Source organism: Entelurus aequoreus, linkage group LG21, assembly GCF_033978785.1.
Source record: "Entelurus aequoreus isolate RoL-2023_Sb linkage group LG21, RoL_Eaeq_v1.1, whole genome shotgun sequence".
NCBI classification, from domain to species: Eukaryota; Metazoa; Chordata; class Actinopteri; order Syngnathiformes; family Syngnathidae; genus Entelurus; species Entelurus aequoreus.
The window spans coordinates 25,044,695-25,067,352 of record NC_084751.1 but is presented as its reverse complement, the minus strand read 5'-3'; the positions used below and the strand labels follow the sequence as shown (position 1 = coordinate 25,067,352).

General features: G+C 41.5%; 1 protein-coding gene across 1 annotated transcript in view; it reads right to left on the bottom strand.

Annotated features, from left to right (window-relative positions):
• nup54 (nucleoporin 54) overlaps positions 1 to 21,128 on the bottom strand; it is a 34,352-nt gene extending 13,224 nt beyond the window's left edge. The window contains 10 exon segments of the mRNA XM_062031252.1: positions 5,502 to 5,556; positions 5,630 to 5,826; positions 6,750 to 6,937; positions 7,016 to 7,236; positions 8,076 to 8,231; positions 11,784 to 11,867; positions 12,489 to 12,555; positions 12,557 to 12,573; positions 20,135 to 20,242; positions 21,003 to 21,128. Coding sequence (XP_061887236.1) covers positions 5,502 to 5,556; positions 5,630 to 5,826; positions 6,750 to 6,937; positions 7,016 to 7,236; positions 8,076 to 8,231; positions 11,784 to 11,867; positions 12,489 to 12,555; positions 12,557 to 12,573; positions 20,135 to 20,242; positions 21,003 to 21,048 — 1,139 coding nt within the window. The 5' untranslated portion in view covers positions 21,049 to 21,128.
• Positions 21,129 to 22,658: the final 1,530 nt, after the last annotated feature.

The window sequence follows — 22,658 nt, the reverse complement described above, 5'->3', positions numbered from 1 at the left end:
CTCCATTCAGCTTGATGTAGATTTTACAGTTGGTGCTCCAAGTTCCCTGGATTTTTCCCTGCCTTCTCAAGTCGCGTGCTTTCTTGGCGATTCCAGCATTGCGTTTTGTGAGATGCTCATTCATGTACACATCTGTTCCCTTCAGCTTCTTTCCCTGTCTCAGCAATGCCATTTTAGATTTTCTGTTTACGAGTTTCACGAGCACGACTGGAGTGGCGTTGTTGTTTCTTCCGTTCAGTGGGATGCATGTTTCGATGGTATTAATGTCAATTTCAATTTCCTTTGATTGCAGAAAGTTGACCACTTGCTGTTCTGCTGAGATCATATCCATTTCATCTGGTTCACCTTCATTATTCACAGCTTTCGCATAGGATCTTGGTTTAATTCGGTGCCCAGTCACGATGATATCATTCATTCGTTTGTCCTGATCCATTTCATCTATGATATTCCTCAGCATGTTGTTGTCTTCTTGAAGGATCTTCATTTGTTTGCTCATTTCAGTGGCTTCATTTCTTCTGTTGTTCTGAGATTGCAGATTTTCTATATTTTCCTGCAGACTTTTCACATCTTGTTGGTGTTCTGTTGTTACTTTTCTCAGATATTCTTTCAATTCTTTCATTTCTTCTTTCATTTCTTCTTTCATTTCTTCAAGTATTTGTATTATCACTTCTTGATTCCCATCATGTCCTGTGTCCAACCTCAAATCTTGTTCCCAGTTGTGTTCTGTAACAGCTGACCCCGAAGGTTTCGGGATTTCAATCTTTCCTTTACCTTTTCGCATCGCGGCAGTCACTGACGTCACTGCCTCTTGCTTGTGTCTTAACGGCTGTTGCTTCTTTAGCGACTTGCGGCACTTTAACTTGTTTTTTCCAACAATTTCGTATCTTGCGCCGTTCAGAGATCAATTTGAGGTGTCAGCCTGTCAACTTATATCACTCTGCGACGTCGGGATCACTTTAAAACAGCTGTAAACTCGCCGTAGCTTTTGGTTGCTAGGCAACCGCTTTGAACTGCGGCAAGGCGCCTTTGGCTTGAGTCTAACGGCTCTCTCAACTCGCCTTCTTTCAGCGTACCAGTGCCTCTCAACTGACCAAAATCAGATTGAAGATGCCAGGGTACTCTCCTGTGGCTGTGATCGCAAATCAGTGGTCAAAATCTTCAGATTTAACAAAAAACTCCGGTAGCAAGAGCGGAGCCTTTCTCTTTTGCGTCCTTTCTCATTGACAGGAAGTGACGTGTTGATCAATAGGCAGTACTGCCCAATTTGTCTAAGTCAGGGGTCGGCAACCTTTACCACTCAAAGAGCCATTTTGACCAGTTTCACAAATTAAAGAAAACAATGGGAGCCACAAAACTCTTTTGAAATTTAAAATGAAATAACACTGCATACAAAGTTTTTTTTTGCTTTGTGCTATGTATAAATCAGGGGTCTCGGACACGCAGCCCGCATCTTAATATGAAAATGTAATGTTAGTGCGGACCACAAGTTTTATATGAATGGCGCTTGACAGGGTCATACTTGTCAACTCTCACGATTTTACCGGGAGATCCCCAAAATTTAAGTCCACTTTTCTCTCGAATGTCTGCTGATTTTCACCCTAACAACAATAAGAGAGCCCTCCACAACCAGCATTGACAACGTGCCAGTTCAGGTACATGTTCTATGCAGCTTCTGCTTGCACACCTATGTGACAGCAAGGCATACTTGGTCCACAGCCAAACAGGTTACACTGACGGTGGAGATATAAACAACTTTAACACTCTTACTAATATGCGCCACACTGTGAACCCACACCAAACAAGAATGACAAAACACATTTCGGGAGAACATCTGCACCGTAACACAACATAAACCCAACAGAACAAATACCCAGAATCCCATGCATCCCTAACTCTTCTAGGCTACATTATACACCCCCGCTACCACCAAACCCCGCCCACCTCAACCGACGCACGGAGGGGGAGGGGGTGGGGGGGGGGATGTGTGGGGGGCAGGGTTGGGGGGGGGGCGGGGTTTGGTGGTAGCGGGGGTGTATAATGTAGCCCAGAAGAGTTAGGGATGCATGGGATTCTGGGTATTTGTTCTGTTGGGTTTATGTTGTGTTACAGTGCGGATGTTCTCCCGAAATGTGTTTGTCATTCTTGTTTGGTGTAGGTTCACAGTGTGGCGTATATTAGTATCAATCAATCAATCAATCAATGTTTATTTATATAGCCCTAAATCATAAGAGTGTTAAAGTTGTTTATATCGCCACCGTCAGTGTAACCTGTATGGCTGTGGAACAAGTATGCTTTGCTGTCACATACGTGTGCTAGCTGAAGATGTATACAACATGTACCTGGACTGGCACATTGATACTGTTGGCTGAAGAGGACGCTAAATGCGGTGTCATCACAGTATCCCCTTATTATAGATGACAGGGTGAAAATCGGAGAATAATTGCCCCGGGAGATTACAGGGAGAGGCACTGAAATCCGGAAGTCTCCCGGGTAAATCGGGAGGGTCGGCAAGTATGCAGTTGAGCCGCATCAGAGTGGTCAAAGAGCCGCATGCGGCTCCGGAGCCGCGGGTTGCCGACCCCTGGTCTAAGTGGTGTAGGCTTAGTGCTGGGCGATATGGCTGAAAACTGTATCACCAAATAAGTGTTTTATATCGGTCGATATCGATAATTATTGATATATTTTTATGACCTATCAAAAAAAGGAACAAGAGAAAAATAATTTAAATGTAAACATTTTTATTTTCAATGTAACCTTCCTCTGACTATAATCCCCTCGGCTATCAAGGCAGAAAGGAAAGGAAATGTCAACACACACACACACACACACACACACACACACACACACACACACACACACACACACACACACACACACACACACACACACACACACACACACACACACACACACACACACACACACACACACACACACACACACAATTTATGTTTATTTATTTATGAAACAGACGCTTTTTGTTAACATGTTAAAATTGTTTCATGTAAATACAAGCATGTTTAACATACAGGTAAAAGCCAGTAAATTAGAATATTTTGAAAAACTTGATTTATTTCAGTAATTGCATTCAAAAGGTGTAACTTGTACATTACATTTATTCATTGCACACAGACTGATGCATTCAAATGTGTATTTCATTTAATTTTGATGATTTGAAGTGGCAACAAATGAAAATCCAAAATTCCGTGTGTCACAAAATTAGAATATTACTTAAGGCTAATACAAAAAAGGGATTTTTAGAAATGTTGGCCAACTGAAAAGTATGAAAATGAAAAATATGAGTATGTACAATACTCAATACTTGGTTGGAGCTCCTTTTGCCTCAATTACTGCGTTAATGCGGCGTGGCATGGAGTCGATGAGTTTCTGGCACTGCTCAGGTGTTATGAGAGGCCAGGTTGCTCTGATAGTGGCCTTCAACTCTTCTGCATTTTTGGGTCTGGCATTCTGCATCTTCCTTTTCACAATACCCCACAGATTTTCTATGGGGCTAAGGTCAGGGGAGTTGGCAGGCCAATTTAGAACAGAAATACCATGGTCCGTAAACCAGGCACGGGTAGATTTTGCGCTGTGTGCAGGCGCCAAGTCCTGTTGGAACTTGAAATCTCCATCTCCATAGAGCAGGTCAGCAGCAGGAAGCATGAAGTGCTCTAAAACTTGCTGGTAGACGGCTGCGTTGACCCTGGATCTCAGGAAACAGAGTGGACTGACACCAGCAGATGGCATGGCACCCCAAACCATCACTGATGGTGGAAACTTTACACTAGACTTGTCCCAGAGTCTGGAGGAAGACAGGAGAGGCACAGGATCCACGTTGCCTGAAGTCTAGTGTAAAGTTTCCACCATCAGTGATGGTTTGGGGTGCCATGTCATCTGCTGGTGTCGGTCCACTCTGTTTCCTGAGATCCAGGGTCAACGCAGCCGTCTACCAGCAAGTTTTAGAGCACTTCATGCTTCCTGCTGCTGACCTGCTCTATGGAGATGGAGATTTCAAGTTCCAACAGGACTTGGCGCCTGCACACAGCGCAAAATCTACCCGTGCCTGTTTTACGGACCATGGTATTTCTGTTCTAAATTGGCCCGCCAACTCCCCTGACCTTAGCCCCATAGAAAATCTGTGGGGTATTGTGAAAAGGAAGATGCAGAATGCCAGACCCAAAAACGCAGAAGAGTTGAAGGCCACTATCAGAGCAACCTGGGCTCTCATAACACCTGAGCAGTGCCAGAAACTCATCGACTCCATGCCACGCCGCATTAACGCAGTAATTGAGGCAAAAGGAGCTCCAACCAAGTATTGAATATTGTACATACTCATATTTTTCATTTTCATACTTTTCAGTTGGCCAACATTTCTAAAAATCCCTTTTTTGTATTAGCCTTAAGTAATATTCTAATTTTGTGACACACGGAATTTTGGATTTTCATTTGTTGCCACTTCAAATCATCAAAATTAAATGAAATAAACATTTGAATGCATCAGTCTGTGTGCAATGAATAAATATAATGTACAAGTTACACCTTTTGAATGCAATTACTGAAATAAATCAAGTTTTTCAAAATATTCTAATTTACTGGCTTTTACCTGTATATCATGTTGTAATTGCATGCATGTTCGAAATAAACTCACACCATAACATAAAGATTATTTTCTTTCATGAAGACAAAAATATAAGTTGGTGTATTACCTTATTCTGATGACTTGCATTGATTGGAATCAGACAGGATTCACATTAGTGCTGACAACTTCCACATTTTCAAATTTACATTGTGGAGGTGAAAAAAAGTCCTCCTTTTTGTCCAATACCACATTAAAGTGGTTGGTTTTTGGCATCTTATTTGTCCAGTTTCATACTCTGTAGCTTGCTAGCCTGTGTGCGCTATCTTTCTGAGTCTTTTATTTTGTTAGCGCAGACAGGATGGAGCAGCACTTTTACTGTGAAGACAGGAACTGTGCGGTCAATCTTTAGGCTTTTGACGGCATGTACGGCGCGAGAGTCTGTTGAAATAAAAAGTGTTTCTTGTCTTCCTCTCAGTCGTTTTTTTCCTTAATACTGAGCTCGGAGCAGCCAACCTCATCGCACAAGATCCTTGGGTGCCGCAAAAGTCAATCAATTGACGGAAGTGACGTCCTAGTGAAGATTGATGATCGCTAATTTTTAGGACTATTTTTAATGCTTAGCTGGCGGTCGACTGACACACCCTGCGTGATCGATTGGTAGCTCGTGATTGACGTATTGGGCACCCCTGGTTAATACCGTTACCTGATTGGCCTTTAGCGTATCACTCCCACTAATCAGTGATCACTTCCTGCGTTTCTGGTTAAAGAGTGCCTTTGCTCATGCAACCAAACTTGCCTCACAACTTCCTGTTTCTTCGGACGGATAAAAAAAATATACATTGAACGCATGTTTATCGCGATATATACTGATATTGTTTTATCGGTCCAGCCCTATGTATGCTTAACCTTTAAAAGGACTTACTTCTCTGGTTCTGGATTGTCCACCTTGGCCTGCTCCCAAATGATGGGGTCTACCCCTAATGAGGACAAAAAACCTTTAGTAAAAAAATGGACAGAAAAAGGAGCTGAGTACGGCATATACATGTTCACCTGCAGGGGCGCTCTGGAGCAGCTGTTTGAGCTGAGCAGGCGAGAGTTCAGTGCGTGTGACAGACATGATCACACCCAGCTGTGTGAGCTGCACCTTGATGTTGGCCTGCTCTAGGTATGTGAAGAGTGTCGAGGCGGGAATGCGCTTGGAAGTGCCATTGGGGGAGCGCTCCACCACATAAATGATCACCTCTGTCCTGAGAGAGAGGAATATGATGCATTCATATTAAACATGAAGAGCGTTCAAGACGAGGCAGACCTCAAACAAAATCAATGTGTTGACTGTGGTATTCATATTTTGTTACCTTTGAAGAATTCCACATATAGTCAGTCGTCCCTCTCCAATTTTCCTTTTTTTTTTTTTAGAGTTTCAAGACATTTTTCTAAAGCATATTCTACAATGTTTTGGTCCTAAATTAAGCATCGTCAAGCATAAACATGGCTAAATTTAAAATATCAATACTACAGTAGCATTGGTCACTAGAGAAGACTAAGCCAAACAGAGCGCACTGTTCAGTGTCGTAGCTACTGATTGGCTCAACCTCTAGCAGCATTACTATATTGGATTAAATGAGTAAAAAGGTGACTAAAGGGTGTTATTCCATGTCTAGAGAGCTCTTAATATGTAAAAAAAAAAAAAAAAACTTAATCAGAAGGTCATAGACGGTTTATTTATTATCTAGCTTTAAAACTACTACTTTGCGGAAATTCATTTTTCGCAGCCATGTCTGGAATCAATTAACAGCGATAAACAAGAGCCGAATGTATTGTCCTAAAAAATAACAACATATACTGCTGTATCTCTATTTTGCTGATTTATGGACTTTTAAAATATTATTGGATAAATTAAATCCCTATTGTATCTTTCGATAAAATACTCCGACATTATCAAGTTGAATACAGGGTAAATCTGCTTTGTTCTCCTGTTGGCCGACATGTTCGGATTCCACAGCCCAGAGCTACATAGAGACAAGCCTGAATTAACAGGTAACATACTGAATAGTTATCTTTTATATTATCTAAAAACTGTAGTCAGTAATTTCCATAAAACAAAAAACTATTACAAGGAAACAACCTCCTTAGTGGAGGATGTGTACGCGTGTTAATTGTGAAAACATACTGGTCATTAGGCAGGGACCTGACGCCGTCTACGTTGACACTCAGCGTCTGGTTACTCCCCAGAACCTTGTGCAGCGACTCCACCAGGTGCTGCTGCTGCGCCCGCACATCTGCTTCCTTTTTGTTGAGGACCAAGGCCACTAAACCATCCTCGTCCTTACTGACTGGCACACAACTGTATCCTACAGCCTGGGGAAGCACAAGATAAAAATACAGCTCAGAAATTACATTAATTACCCAAACCCCCATCTTTTCTGCATCACCCACCTTGAACCTGCAGAAAGGGTTCTCCTGGTTGAAGTCCACAGGTGGGTTGTTGTTGCTGAAGTAGCCCTTCCCCGTGCCCCAATAGGCTTGCAGCTGGTTCCATTTGGCATGTATAGAGTCACGCTCGTCTCCTAACAAGGTGGGGGCTGACAGTGCTGTCACCTGCTGGTACAAGTTATTTGGCTGAGCTTGCTGCTGGGCCAGCTGGCCGAACAAACCTCCTGTGAAGCACAGAGATTACCATATCACTCATTAAAGGACAGGTGTTATTTTTAACATATAATGTCATTATCCAGCTATAACAAGATGTTATAATCTGTTTGACTTTTGTGGGTTGGATTGTTTAGGAATTACTTAAGACCACAGAGAAGTACAAGTGTGACTCTGATCCACATTAATAAGTAAGGATCAGAAAATTAATTTTAAATTTTTGCTGTTGGTGGGGAGATGAGCCACCAGATCCAGCAGGTGGAGCTGCTGGGAAACATTTGATGTGTGTGGCTGTTGGCACATGACTGACACCTGCAGGACTTTAGTTAGTAGTTCAGTGTTGTATTTTGGACTTATTCACATCTATAGTGATATTAAAGTTAAAGTACCACTAGGTGTGGTGAAATTACTCTCTGCATTTGACCCATCACCTTGGGAGGTGATGAGCAGCAGCGGTGGCCGCGCTCTGGAATCATTTTGGTGACTTAACCCCCAATTCCAACCCTTGATGCTGAGTGCCAAGCAGGGAGGTAATGGGTGCTATTTGTATAGTCTTTGGTATGACTCGGCCGGGGTTTGAACTCACGATTTACCGATCTCAGGGCGGACACTCTAACCACAAGGCCACTGAGCAGGTTATTAGTCAATCAGTTATTATTATCAGAGTAAATTACAGGTTATTGTGTTCTATTGCATGTCTGTCATATTACAATATTTTGCAATATTATATTGACCACAATTTGCAAATAACACCTTTTTGGCAAATTAAGTCAAATGTCAGCTGGCTGGCAAAAGCATTGGAGAAGGTAAGGCTCAAAGAAGTGACATTATGCAAATTGCGAGCACTCACCTTGCTGCTGCTGAGTGGGCTGGATATTGAAGCCACCAAAGCCACCCAGAGTAGTTGTTCCTAATCCAGTTCCAAATCCGGTTGTCCCGGAAGCCGTTCCAGTACCAAGGCCAGGAGTGAAACCAAAGCCTTTGTTCTGTGTGTTACCAAACAAGCCTAAAAACAAAAATAAAATATAAACCATTGTTTTCCCTTTTGGGGTTTGCTTGTGTGAGTGTATCAAATATAAGCTAAATCTTCGTCCTCGACTGTTACGTGGACCAATGAGTGATCAATGGTATCGGCACACAATTACTAACGACGCACAATTTTTTGTTCTCAAGCAAATACAGATAAGTCCCTGCTTCTCATGACCGATACAGATAACTTCTTTTTTGCAGCTGTCAAGTGTTTTATCTCTGGGCTTCTCCAGTGGCATATTGCTTCTCAGGGAAAACAATACAGTGTATCTGGAGTTTTTCTCTCACGTCTTGGCATCCAAGAGCGATAGTTAAGTCTGCTTGGCAGTGGAACTCAAAGGAAGGAGAGCGGCTGTGTGTCTCCTCTGCCCTTCCTTCTACGGCTGGGCGATATGGCAAAAAAAAATGATCACGATTAATTTTATTATATCCGATTTGGATTATTATCACAATTTTTTATTTTGTTCTAAAAGGCGGATTGTCGTGTGCGAGATTATACCGATTAAGGTTGCATCCCTACGGTTTACTACTTCAGTATCTTGTTATATACAATTCCGCCATGTTTGATCGAGTAATATATGCTAACAGCTGGCAACGGTCATTTTGATAAGATCTATGATTGCCTTTAATAGAGGTGCAACAGTACAAGTAACCCACACTACGGTCCGTACCTCAATTTTAGTTTAGCTTCTTTTTCGGTATGTTTTGTTGGGGTAAAGAGAACAACTTTTTTTCTTCTTAAAGTTGTTTTATTATTTTGCTTGTCATCACAAATTTCATTTTGCAGTAAACAAAGATTCAGTGGTGTACTAAATATTAAAGACTTATTTCAAGTTAACATTTATCAAACCACACTTTCAAATGGTAAATTATATTAGTATGCTTTAATTACATGTATACATCAGTGCTTCTCACAAGTGGTTTGGCAATTGGCAAGAGGTGACTCAGATTGTGGAGTTTTAAAAAAAAACTCAAATACTGGAGCTTATATTTAATAAAAGTACATTAAAGTGCAGTTTGGATTAGAGGTAATGTAAAATAATGTGTAACAACACAAAACATGTTTAATAATGATTTCAGGAACAAAAAGTTTTTTATCCACAAACTCAAAAATGAGTCTCATTCATAAATATTTATTTATAAAAAATTATTTTTCTGATTAAATAAGTATGTGTGTTTATTCTTCCAGTCAGGATCAATCACAAGAACATTCTGCACCTGCCTGCAAGTCCGCATTCAGGGCAGGATTACTGGTGAGCTGCAGCACAGTGAGATTCAAGTCTTATCACTAAAGTTGCTGCTCCTTCTCAATGTTATGTTTCAACTTCTTTGCTAATGTTAACAATAAGTATTTGTGTTCTTCTAGGCTGCATTCCAGCTGTGTATGGTGAAGAGGCAAAATGCTGATTGAACATTAATTACGTCTTGACAAGCCTGAATTTTGCGACGGTGGATAGGGACAGTCGCGCACACAGGAGGTACACAAACACACGCATATTCCCAGACACCCTAAGAATCACGGTCAATAAAGGCGGATTGTGCCGTACAGGATTATACCAAGCACAGTTGCATCCCGTTATCTTCTAACAGACATTTCCGCCATGTTTGATTGAGGTAATATATGCTAACAGCTGATCACCGTTATCAAACTCCAATTAATGACGATCATATAATCGTCCAGCCCTACTCCCGCTGGCAAACACAGAGATTAGATCTGTTTTTGCTAGCTCTGTCCAGCGCCATCACTTCATTTCTCGCACTTTTTGGATGCATTGGTGGTGAGAACGGCCAGCGGCCTTTCTTTGTGGTGGGCTTTGCTGGCGCAGGCGTCCTCATGGGCTTTTGAGGCATGATTGCTGGCGGCGTTTCAGGGTGGCAAGTGAGGTGTGAAGTGTCGAAACCGGTGGTTTTGCCTCTCTCGCAAGAAGTCTTCTTTTTAAGGCGTAAAGAAGTCCTGCACGGCCGATTCCATGTTTGTGTACACTGTGAGGTCCAGTGAGCTTAAGGAGCGTTATATTATGCAAATACACATTTTCTTCCCTGTTGGTACCTGTTTTTGTGTATATGGGATCCCCATAACGCCTGAAAATTTTAAATCCAAACGATTGAGGCCTGGCTGAGAAATTACTAAAACACTTTGTCTCTTTCCAAAGGAGCCGTCTGGAATTTGAGACGATTGTGAAGTATTTTGCCGCAGTTTCATCAGCGGGTCTCTCCACACATGGTAGAGGTTTACCCGTAGAGCTTTGCACAAGTACACATTTCTATCCAGTTGAAGTCCAAAGTTGTATTCAATAAGTTCCTTATTTTTCTCTATCCTCTTGTTATGGGGCAGACTAGCTTGTACAAGCACATGCAGGCTAAAATCCTCCGCTGTTGCCATTTCTAATAAAAAGTAGTGTATAGTTCTAACTTATATCTGTCAGTAGACTCAATATGAAAGTGCCAAAACTACAACATAGCTGACAAGGTGGAGACAGAGTCGAAGGGGGCTTGACCCGGAGAAGGGTTTCGGAGCGTAAATAAGACCACCCACAAAACGGTGCATCCTGAAGAGACAGTCAAAAAGCAGTTTGAAGTTGGTCTGTAAAGCAAAATTTGGACCATAGAGATACCATTACATGTTATATAGAACAGGGGTTCTTAACCTTTTTGACCTCGGCCCCCAACTTTTTCACTACAAAAGGAGCCCGGGTACCACTCAAATATTAACACTGAATTCCTAATATTACTCTTGATTTTAATCATATTCAATAATTATATCTAACCCACCTACAGTTTACAACCATGTCAAATGATGTGAAACCATGTTTTAATCACAAAGATTATTAATTATTTAATACATGAACCTTAGGCTTAGAAATTAGAAATAATAGTACTAACCAAATATACTGCTTAAGAAGGGAGTCATAAATAACCGATCAAAAATAAATTTACAAACAATTATATTGTACTAGAATAAATAAACTAAATTAATAATATTTTTCTTAACTATATGATCATTAAAATTAAAGTGCAAATGAAAATAAAGTTTCACCACTTTAGTCTTAATTTTTGCTCTTAGGAAATGTATCTATGACTTCAGCTCCTGACTTCTATTTGTTTGGGATTGTCATTACTGCCACAAGTGGTGGAAAAGTGTATTACAACTGCGGCCCATACGGCCCACAGCTGAGAAACAGATATTTTTGGGCGGCCCTCTTGGAAACATTGATTTAGACCACAAGGAAGTGTTTTAAATGTTAAACAAACATTGTAATATAACCCCTTTAAAGGATGTTAGGACCGCTTGATTTTGTTCACCCTAAACTACTTCTAGCACAATATTGGTAAACTCGCCTCATTGTAACGTTTTATCTTATTTTATATCAGTTATTGGAGCTATTTTTTAATGCTATCGGATTATCAGTGTGACGTCATCATTTCTGATATATTGGCAGTGGAAAATCATCAATAGCCGGGTAGAGCTGTGTGAGGACCATTCAGTAGAAAAGGGGCATTTTAAAGTGTCAGTAGCCTAATGCATTACCTGTTGCGTTGGTAGAGGGAGCGAAGCTAAATGTGGATCCTGGTGCAGCAGCAGTCGTTGTTGCCCCAAAGCCACCAAAAGCGCCTGTGTAGCAAACAAAATGATGTCAAATCAGTAATAATAAAAACTAGACAAAGACACTCAAGACATAATGACATGTTTGATGTCTAATACGAACTAAAAAAACTATGAATTTGAATTATTCATAGCTGAAATCAATATGAAAGTGCAACATTGGTCTTGTGTCTTACTAAGGAGGTGAGTCAAAGTAAATGAGTATTATTGACATGTTGTCTCCTCATGCAAACAATAGAGCATGAAGTCCAATGAGACAAATAACATGAGATGAGGAAGCACTACAAAAAATGGATGACAACTGTACCGATTTAAATCAAATCACAAGGGGATCTACCTGTGCTAGCCAGGCTATTCCCAAAATTGAAAACAGTGCCAGTGGTGGACGCTGCACCAAAGCAGCTTGCGTTAAAGCCGACCGCTGCCGGGTTGGCATTTAAACCGAACCCCCCAAAACTAAACCCACCAGCTGTGGTGCTTCCAGCTCCCAGCCCCCCAAATCCTGCAGCCGAGCAGAGGCGGGCAGCGAGAGGGAGAGAGTGAGACAGTTAAATGACAAGAGCTAAGATAAAAATAGTATGAAGAATGATATTAAAAAAGAAACAGGTTAAAATTAAAAGTGTAACATACCAGTGTTGGTGGAGCCAAAGGTAAATCCTGCAGCTGGTGCGGCCGCAGTGGTGGTGGCAGTCCCAAAAACCAGGAGCTGTGATAGCTACAATAAGCAGATGAGCAGTCCGATTATGAGGAACTTTGGTGAGGCAAAATTCATATGAAGGAGAATAAGGGTCTCGTGAAAAGATTGAGATTAAGATTTGGGTTTTTTTCAAAGGGGAGAATGCAATTTCATAAAAAACACATGACTACACATGGTTAAAAAAGCCAGAATTAGCCAGAAGGCTAGTTTTCATCTGTAGTCCACTGGCCATGATGTAAAAAAGGCAGTACAGTTACAATTTCAAAGAAAAAGAAAAGAAAAAGAGCACACAATACATAGTATACGATATAATAAAAAATAAAATACAACATCACAATATAACATTTATCTTAGCATCAAAACAGGCTCATCTTTTAGTGCTGGCAGCTGTAGGCGTTGATAAACCACATTTTCATTTTTTTTGTGAAGGCCTTGTATGTTGTGACCAGTTCAACCTCCTCAGGTACTGAGTTCCACACATTTGTACTCCTTACTCACCAGGCCGACTTACTGAAAGTGCTCCTGCGCAGAGGAATATAACAGTCACCTCTGACAGAGCCTCGAGTGACACGCTCACGGCTGTTTCTTTGGGTGATTAACTCTGCCAGAGGACCTGGAGCCAATTCATGCAGTACTTTATAGGTCAATTTTAAATCTGCAAATGTGTGAAGACTGTCCCAGTTTAAAATACTGTATTTTTTTTTTTTTTTTTACAATGGCACAGTGATGATAGTGCCTAGGTTTTTTATCCATAACTTTAATTGCTTGTTTGTACAAGATTTCCAATGTTTTTTTAAACTCTGACCAGCCTAAAACCAGCTGGTAAGGCAATAGTTGATGTACAAGATTTCCAATGGTTTTTTTAAACTCTGACCAGCCTAAAACCAGCTGGTAAGGCAATAGTTGAAGTGGCTGAAAATCATTGAATGCAAATAGAATTTTGCAGCTTCAGAAAAACTAATCCTACAAGAATGAAAGCTTTGTATTAGGAGAATATGGATAAAAGTTTTTAAAAAAAGTTAAAGTGCCAATGATTGTCACACACACACTAGGTGTGGTGAGATTATCCTCTGCATTTGACCCATCACCCTCACCTCCTGGGAGGTGAGGGGAGTAGTGAGCAGCAGCGGTGCCCGCGTCCGGGAATCATTTGTGGTGATTTAACCCCCAACTCCAACCCTTGATGCTGAGTGCCAAGCAGGGAGGTAATGGGTCCCATTTTTATAGTCTTTGGTATGACTCGCCCGGTGTTTGAACTCACGATCTACCGATCTCAGGGCGGACACTAACGACTAGGAAGATTGTTAAAATGATAAGGGGGTCATTTTAAGAGAAAATGTGTTAATTTTGCAAGAATAAAGTAAACATTGGTGACTGGGTTTTTCTAACTGATACAATGTAGGAAATCCAATAGAGAAAGGGAAATACTGGGAAATAAGTTAGCGAAAGAGAAGGTTAGGTTTGTAGTGGAAGATATTTTACAGGGTTCGTACACCTTTTCCATGGCCAAATTCAAGCACTTTTTAAGGACGTTCAAGATAAATGTTCCAGTTTTTACAGTACCCTTCAAAGGGCGAATACCAGTGTCAATCAATCCATAGCCTTGTTGTTTGAGGTCACCAAATGCTGTCTGTAGGAAAAATACGGAAAATCTGCTAAAACCTAAGCCTAACATTGAAATGGTAAATGGGTCGTACTTGTATAGCGCTTTTCTACCTTTTTAAGGAACTCAAAGCGCTTTGACACTATTTTCCACATTCACCCATTCACACACTGATGGCGGGAGCTGCCATGCACGGCGCTAACCAGGCCCATCAGGAGCAAGGGTGAAGTGTCTTGCTCAAGGACACAACGGACGTGACTAGGTTGGTAGAAGGTGGGGATTGAACCAGTAACCCTCAGATTGCTGGCACGGCCACTCTCCCAACTTCGCCACGCCGTCCCACCAGCAGTTATCCTTAACTGAATGGGGCATAGAAAATGAAGCAGTGTTTCTGTTGACGATTCAATGTCATTGGTGTTTGCAAACGTGTCTCCATTTGTGTTGTTTTTCAAATTTCTTATTCTTTTTCTTACTCACAGCACTCAATGACATCGAACAGCACAGATTGATTCACACCGTATTTGTGCTTGTAAACTGCATAATGTGATATAAATACGCGCACCCTCAAAATGTCAATTTCACTCATTTATTAACAAAACTGTTCCACATTAATATAAGGATAATAAATTAAAGGAAAATATTTTGTTTGTTTCACAACACCTCAGTCACCTTTCATTAAGCATATCTAGCCTTATAACTGCGGCTATGATAACAAATCGATTTTTAGTTGAGGGAAGTTCAGGGTTTCCCACACATTCATTTATTTGTGGCGGCCCGCCACGAAAGAATTACGTCTGCCACAAATAAAAAAAATAAAATAAAAATAAAAATAAAAATTTTTTTGTCCTCTCCAGCTTCTCAGGCAAATCATATAGTTGATGTAGATGCCCATATCGGCTGTTCAGATTTACTTTACAAAAGAGAAGTGTAGGATACTTCTCTTGTTGCCTTATTTGTATTTGACTTTATTAAATGTGTTTATATTAGAAACACAACATGTGTATATAACAAAGGGTGCAAAGTCTGCAGGCAGTAGGAAACACATGGTTAAGTGTAGGGAGTAAAACTGATGGCAGTCTAAAGTTCAAGATTTTTGGAGCTCTTTGTTCAGTGGATCAGATGTTTGATGAAGCTCTGTGTCTATCTACCACCACTACTGTTTTGTTTATTTGTTACTGACTGTGGCAAGACAACCTCTGCCTCTGTTTCACTTTATGTTGCTGGTAAATAATATGGTTGCAGTAGTAGGCTAAAGTTAAATTATTTAGTATGCACTAATTAAGGGGCAGAGCTTTGAGACATTTTAGCTTTTATATTTTATAAGATATATTTTTTTGTAAGAACCACAATTAATAAATATATTTCAGTGAATAACTTATTGTTCAAATCTGTATATAAATATGTACATAAACCTACTCAGTGGCCTAGTGGTTAGAGTGTCCGCCCTGAGATTGGTAGGTTGTGAGTTCAAACCCCGACCGAGTCATACCAAACACTATAAAAATGGTACCCATTACCTCCCCGCTTGGCACTCAGCATCAAGGGTTGGAATTGGGGGTTAAATCACCAAAATGATTCCCGGGCGCGGCACCGCTGCTGCCCACTGCTCCCCTCACCTCCCAGGGGTGACCAAGGGGATGGGTCAAATGCAGAGGACAAATTTCACCACACCTAGTGTGTGTGTGTGACAATCATTGGTACTTTAACTTTAACATAGTGTTGTAATTATATTGTAAAATGGATGGATGGATGGACGTTTAAAACAAAACTCCATCATCCATCTTCAACCGCTTATCCGGAATCGGGTCGCGGGGACAGCAGCTCCAGCAAAGACCCCCCAGACTTCCCTCTCCAGAGCAACATTTGCGACTTCCTCTGGGGAATCCCGAAGCGTTCCCAGGCCAGAGAGGAGATGTAATCCCCCCATCTGGTCCTTGGCCTGCCGGGGGGCCTCCTCCCAGTGGGACGTGCAACCAGGACCTCCCTAGGGAGACGCTCGTGAGGCATCCGCACGAGATGCCCGAACCACCTAAGCTGGCTCCTTTCCAAGCGAAGGAGCAGCAGCTCTACTCCGAGTCTCTCTCGGGTGACTGCACTTCTCACCCTATCTCTAAGGGAGATGCCAGCCACCCTTCTGAGGAAACTCATTTCGGCCGCTTGTATCCGCGATCTTATTCTTTCGGACATTACCCACACTTCATGACCATAGGTGAGAGTCGGAATGTAGATAGCTCGGTAGACCGAGACAAACTGTTATTATTAATTAGTAAGTATACATTTTTGAGCCTTTTTAGAGAAAATCAAATCATTGTAGTAAATTATGGAAATTACTCGATGATGTCATTGTGACCACGCCCATAGCCACGCCTCCACCGCCACAGGTATCTTGGCAGTTTATGGGAAACACTGAAGTTCCTAACATTATAATTTATCATTGATAAACGCTCGCTTTTTTCCTTTCATAGCTCTTAATAACTGTCCGTAATTAACATGTAATCTAGCGCTGATCTCACAGTTTAGGTCTAGCATGTACCAAAATGTTAGAAAACAAACCTTTAGCTAACGTTGGTTAACTTGTAGGGCTAGTCATCTCTATGGCTTACCTTTCATATGACTCAAGAGAGGCTGTGAAAAGCTGGACTTCCTTTTTGCATACTTTGCAGCAGGCTACACGTGGATTTGGTCCACGTTTTATCCAAAGTTTGTATTTGTCATTTTCCATCCACGTTTATTAAAACAACCTCCTGGCATGATGGACCGATGCACCACTGTCCTCATGGGGGCGACACAGAGCGGTATATACGGCTCTGGCATGGCAACAACCTAATGTAAGGAAGGGCTCGTGCAAAGCCAAAGTCATTTTTAAGGAAACTTATTTTATTTTGTTCCATTTTACAATTAGCCTATTGAATCAAACTGCCGAGAATAATGAACATTTCCAAGCATATACAAGCACTTCACCCAAAATCCAAGCATTTTTCAAACCTTGAAAACACAACATTAAAATCCAAGCATTTTCAAGGTTTGTAAGCACCCGTACGAACCCTGATTTTAGAACTGCACTCGGAACACGTAGGTTAGAAAGCATTATATAACTTTTTTTTTTTGTGTGGCTGCTGTTGGCAGGAGCTCTGTGCACTTGTTGTCTTTGTTTTACGTTTTTTTAGCTATATGTTCCGTTTGGAGAGACTGGAGGAGATGCAGATGAAGAGACAGGGCTGCGAAGCTAGCACTGAGCGGCGGGACGGACAGGTTCACAGTGTCTTGGCTGAATGAGCATGTATCAGACACCTCAGTCTCCTTAAGACGCATCCTCGCTCATCCATGCGGACTGGACACTGGCCGAGTTAGTGGGCGGCCGAGAGCGGAGTCGGCTCTCTTGGTTGCTTTGTTGGGCCTGCTCCTGTCTATGGTCATGCTCCCCCCACCCCAGCAGACGATGGCGTGGAACACCGCAGAGGCCACCACAGTGTATATGTTTTTTACTTTTTATTCATAGCTGTATGTAGAAGTGGCTGGTTGCATCAGCTCTGCTCTTTTAATGTCTTTAAAGGCCTACTGAAATGAATTTTTTTTTATTTAAACGGGGATAGCAGATCTATTCTATGTGTCATACTTGATCATTTCGCGATATTGCCATATTTTTGCTGAAAGGATTTAGTATAGAACAACGACGATAAAGATTGCAACTTTTGGTATCTGATAAAAAAAAGGCTTGCCCCTACCGGAAGTAGCGTGACGTAGTCAGTTGAACATATACGCAAAGTTCCCTATTGTTTACAATGATGACCGCATGAAGTGAGAGAGATTCGGACCGAGAAAGCGACAATTTCCCCATTAATTTGAGCGAGGATGAAAGATTTGTGGATGAGTAAAGTGCAAGTGAAGGACTAGTGGGGAGTTGAAGCTATTCAGATAGGGAAGATGCTGTGAGAGCCGGGGGTGACCTGATATTCAGCTGGGAATGACTACAACAGTAAATAAACACAAGACATATATATACTCTATTAGCCACAACACAACCAGGCTTATATTTAATATGCCACAAATTAATCCTGCATAAAAACACCTGCGTGTTTGTTACGCTAGCTCCTAGCTCCTCTGCTAGCTCCTAGCTCCATAGAACCCGCCAATACAATTCAAACACCTGATCAACACACACAATCACTCAGCCCAAAAGACCGTTCACCTAACCCAAGGTTCATAAAGCTTATATATTTTTAAAAAGTTACGTACGTGACGCGCACATACGGTCAAGCTATCAAATGTTTAGCAGCCAAGGCTGCATACTCACGGTACCTGATATTCAGCTGGGAATGACTACAACAGTAAATAAACACAAGACATATATATACTCTATTAGCCACAACACAACCAGGCTTATATTTATTATGCCACAAATTAATCCTGCATAAAAACACCTGTGTGTTTGTTACGCTAGCTCCTAGCTCCTCTGCTAGCTCCTAGCTCCATAGAACACGCCAATACAATTCAAACACCTGATCAACACACACAATCACTCAGCCCAAAAGACCGTTCACCTAACCCAAGGTTCATAAAGCTTATATATTTTTAAAAAGTTATGTACGTGACGCGCACATACGGTCAAGCTATCAAATGTTTAGCAGCCAAGGCTGCATACTCACGGTACCTGATATTCAGCTGGGAATGACTACAACAGTAAATAAACACAAGACATATATATACTCTATTAGCCACAACACAACCAGGCTTATATTTAATATGCCACAAATTAATCCTGCATAAAAACACCTGCGTGTTATGCTAGCTCCTATGCTAGCTCCTAGCTCCATAGAACACGCCAATACAATTCAAACACCTGATCAACACACACAATCACTCAGCCCAAAAGACTGTTCACCTAACCCAAGGTTCATAAAGCTTATATATTTTAAAAAAGTTACGTACATACGCAAAAAAAAGTTGCGCACATACGGTCAAGCGACCAAATGTTTAGAAGCCAAAGCTGCATACTCACAGTAGCACGTCTGCGTCTTTGTCATCCAAATCAAAGTAATCCTGGTAAGAGTCTGTGTTGTCCCAGTTCTCTACAGGCGTCTGTGTATCCAAGTCAAAAGTCCTCCTGGTTAGAGTCTCTGTTATCCGAGTTATTCCATCTTGACTGCATCTTTCGGGAATGTAAACAAAGAAGCGCCGGCTGTGTACTGTTGTTGCTGACTACGTTCGAAAAATACGTCCATTTCGCACCGACAACTTTCTTCTTTGCTTGCTCAGCTTCCTTCTCCATAATGCAATGAACATGATTGCAACAGATTCACGAACACAGATGTCCAGAATACTGTGGAATTATGAAATGAAAACAGAGCTTTTTCGTATTGGCTTCAATGTGGAAGGCATACCCGTGTTCGCCGGGCTACGTCACGAGCATACGTCATCCTCAGAGGCGTTTCGAACCGGAAGATTAGCGGCAAATTTAAAATGTCACTTTATAAGTTAACCCGGCCGTATTGGCATGTGTTATAATGTTAAGATTTCATCATTGATATATAAACTATCAGACTGCGTGGTCGGTAGTAGTGGGTTTCAGTAGGCCTTTAATGTCCTTTGTGTTCTTTGATGTTTCCCTCTTACACACATGCTTGTGTGCTATGGCTATGAAGTTTTTTTTCCTTGGCCTCAGTCTGGACCCCCTCTCCACGGGCCCAGGCTTGTCCTGATTTTATTTACTTTTTTCTTCTTTTGTCTGCTTTTGAATGGGATTGTGCTGAAAATCTTAATTTCCCCTCGGGGATTAATAAAGTATTTCTGATTCTGATTTAAAAAGACAGGGTTGAATAAAAGAATGAAGAGTAGGATTCCACCTCGGTCCACACTCCATTTCAGTAGGTGGCAGAAATGCACACCAGAAGGTTGCTTGCCAACCGCCATTAACAAAAAGAAGAAGAAGAAGGATTTCTAACTGTGCATGTGCGAGTAGATGATGGGGGCACTTACTGCCGAATCCAGACGAAGCGGTGGTGGTGGTCGCAGGGGTGCCGAAACCAAAAGTAGTTGATGCTGTGGTCTTTGCGCCAAACGAACCGAACGAAAATCCGGAGGTGTCTGCACACATGAAAATATAGTATGGTGTCATAGCAGAATTTTGCCTTTACACTCCTTTAAATGTTTAAGGCATTAGCCATAACAGCTATCTTAGTCCAACATGTGCCGTTAGCTGGCCACTAAACGCTGTTTCAGTAAAAACTTCCATCCATTTACTACCGCTTGTCAATTTCGGGGTCGCGGGGGGGTGCTGGAGCCTATCCCAGCTGCATTCGGGCGGAAGGCGGGGGTACACCTGGGACAAGTCGCCACCGCATTACAGGGCCAACACAGATAGACAACATTCACACACTAGGGCCAATTTAGTGTTGCCAATCAACCTATCCCCAGGTGCATGTCGTTTGGAGGGAACCCACGCAGGTCACGGGGAGAACATGCAAACTACACACAGAAAGATCCGAGCCCGGGATTTAACTCATGACCTCCGTATTGTGAGGCACATGCACTAACCCCTACACCACCGGTGCTCCCCTATTTCAGTAAAAACTTGAATTACAAAAATGCATAGCAAAAGAGCAGACATTTGTCAATGCTTTATACCTATATTTACATCCTTTTAACGTTTATTGGTGGCCAGCTGTAAAAACACCACTTTTAATGGACGTCCCCACGAGAGTAAACCCCGCTGTTCGCTTCCATTGACGAGCTATCAGTAGAAATAATGTAAAGAAACATGTTAGGATTAAAAATAATGGTGGGAGTTTTCCAAAAACGTCATGAACTAATTCCCTTACAAAATAGTGAAAGAAAGCTTAGTTACTTGCTGCCGGGTTGGCTGCTGCACCACCGCCAAAACTGAACGCCATGTTGACTGCCGCTGTTGTGCTTCTTCTTCGCCTACTTTCCGTCGCTGGTGCTGTTGATCGTCATCGCATAGTACCGCCCCCTGCAGCACGAATTTGGTATGACTGTAATAACCTACATATTTACCTTTTCACAGAGGCGAAATACATTTTGGACGATGCAAGAAGATCAAATGGGAGTTTTTTTTTATAGAAAAAGTAACGATGGCGTCAATGAATCGTCAAAATCATAAAATGTGATTTTATGAAAGTCTTCTAGACCTCCACCCCAGATGCCACCTCACTCCTACCCACTTCTCCAAAGTGGGCTGGCTCAGGGTGGAGGACAGAGTAAAACAACTTGCAACTGAGCCTAGTCTATAAAATCCGCTACACCTCCCTGATACCGAAGTACATGTCAAACTACTTCCTTAACGTAAATGACCGCCATAACCACAACACCAGGGGGAGCTCCACTAACCACGTTAAACCCAGATTCCGAACTAACAAAGGTCTTAACTCATTGTCTTTCTATGCCACATCAATGTGGAATGCGCTCCCAACAGGTATAAAAGAAAGGGCATCTCTATCCTCCTACAACCCTAAACTAACACCCTCCCCGGATTGCTAATAATCAAATGTAAACAATCGAATGTAGATACTTTTTCTTATGCCTTCTTATCTCTCTCTCTCTCTCTCTCTCTCTCTCTCTCTCTCTCTCTCTCTCTCTCTCTCTCTCTCTCTCTCTCTCTCTCTCTCTCTCTCTCTCTCTCTCTCTCTCTCTCTCTCTCTCTCTCTCTCTCTCTCTCTCTCTCTCTCTCTCTCTCTCTCTCTCTCTCTCTCTCTCTCTCTCTCTCTCTCTCTCTCCTCTCTCTCTCTCTCTCTCTCTCTCTCTCTCTCTCTCTCTCTCTCTCCACTACTTGCTGTCCATATCCTACCAAGTCAGACCTACACTGTTCCAATATCCATTTCTCGGTTCTCAATTGTTGATGACTGATGATAACAACCAAACCTAACCCTCCCCCCCTCCACACCCCGGATTGTAAATAATGTAAATAATTCAATGTGATTATCTTGTGTGATGACTGTATTATGATGATAGTATATATCTGTATCATGAATCAATTTAAGTGGACCCCGACTTAAACAAGTTGAAAAATGTATTCGGGTGTTACCATTTAGTGGTCAATTGTACGGAATATGTACAACCTACTAATAAAGGTCTCAATCAATCAATCCATATTTTTCCTTAATATTTTAATGCCGCATATTCCTGGCACAAAAATGTGGCATTAGTTATTCTAGTCAATTTTTACTGCATTAATTCAGGGATTAAATTATGTAAAGCACTTGCTGGAAGGTACAAATGCAGATGACCGTTTTTTTTATTTTTTATTACTGCTTTAGCAAACCCAAGGGGCAGAATAAAAACATAATCTTTCCCAAGGGTGAGGAAGTTGCTGTTGAACTACTGTAGTTCCTGAAATGCTACCAATGGTAAACTGTTTTCACAGAGGAGGGCGTTATTTCTATTCCTATATTATCTTTTATAATAATATGCAACAATAATAATAATTAAAAAAAACTTAACACAGAAATAATTTAAGACATATTATAAAATTTCTACTGTATAG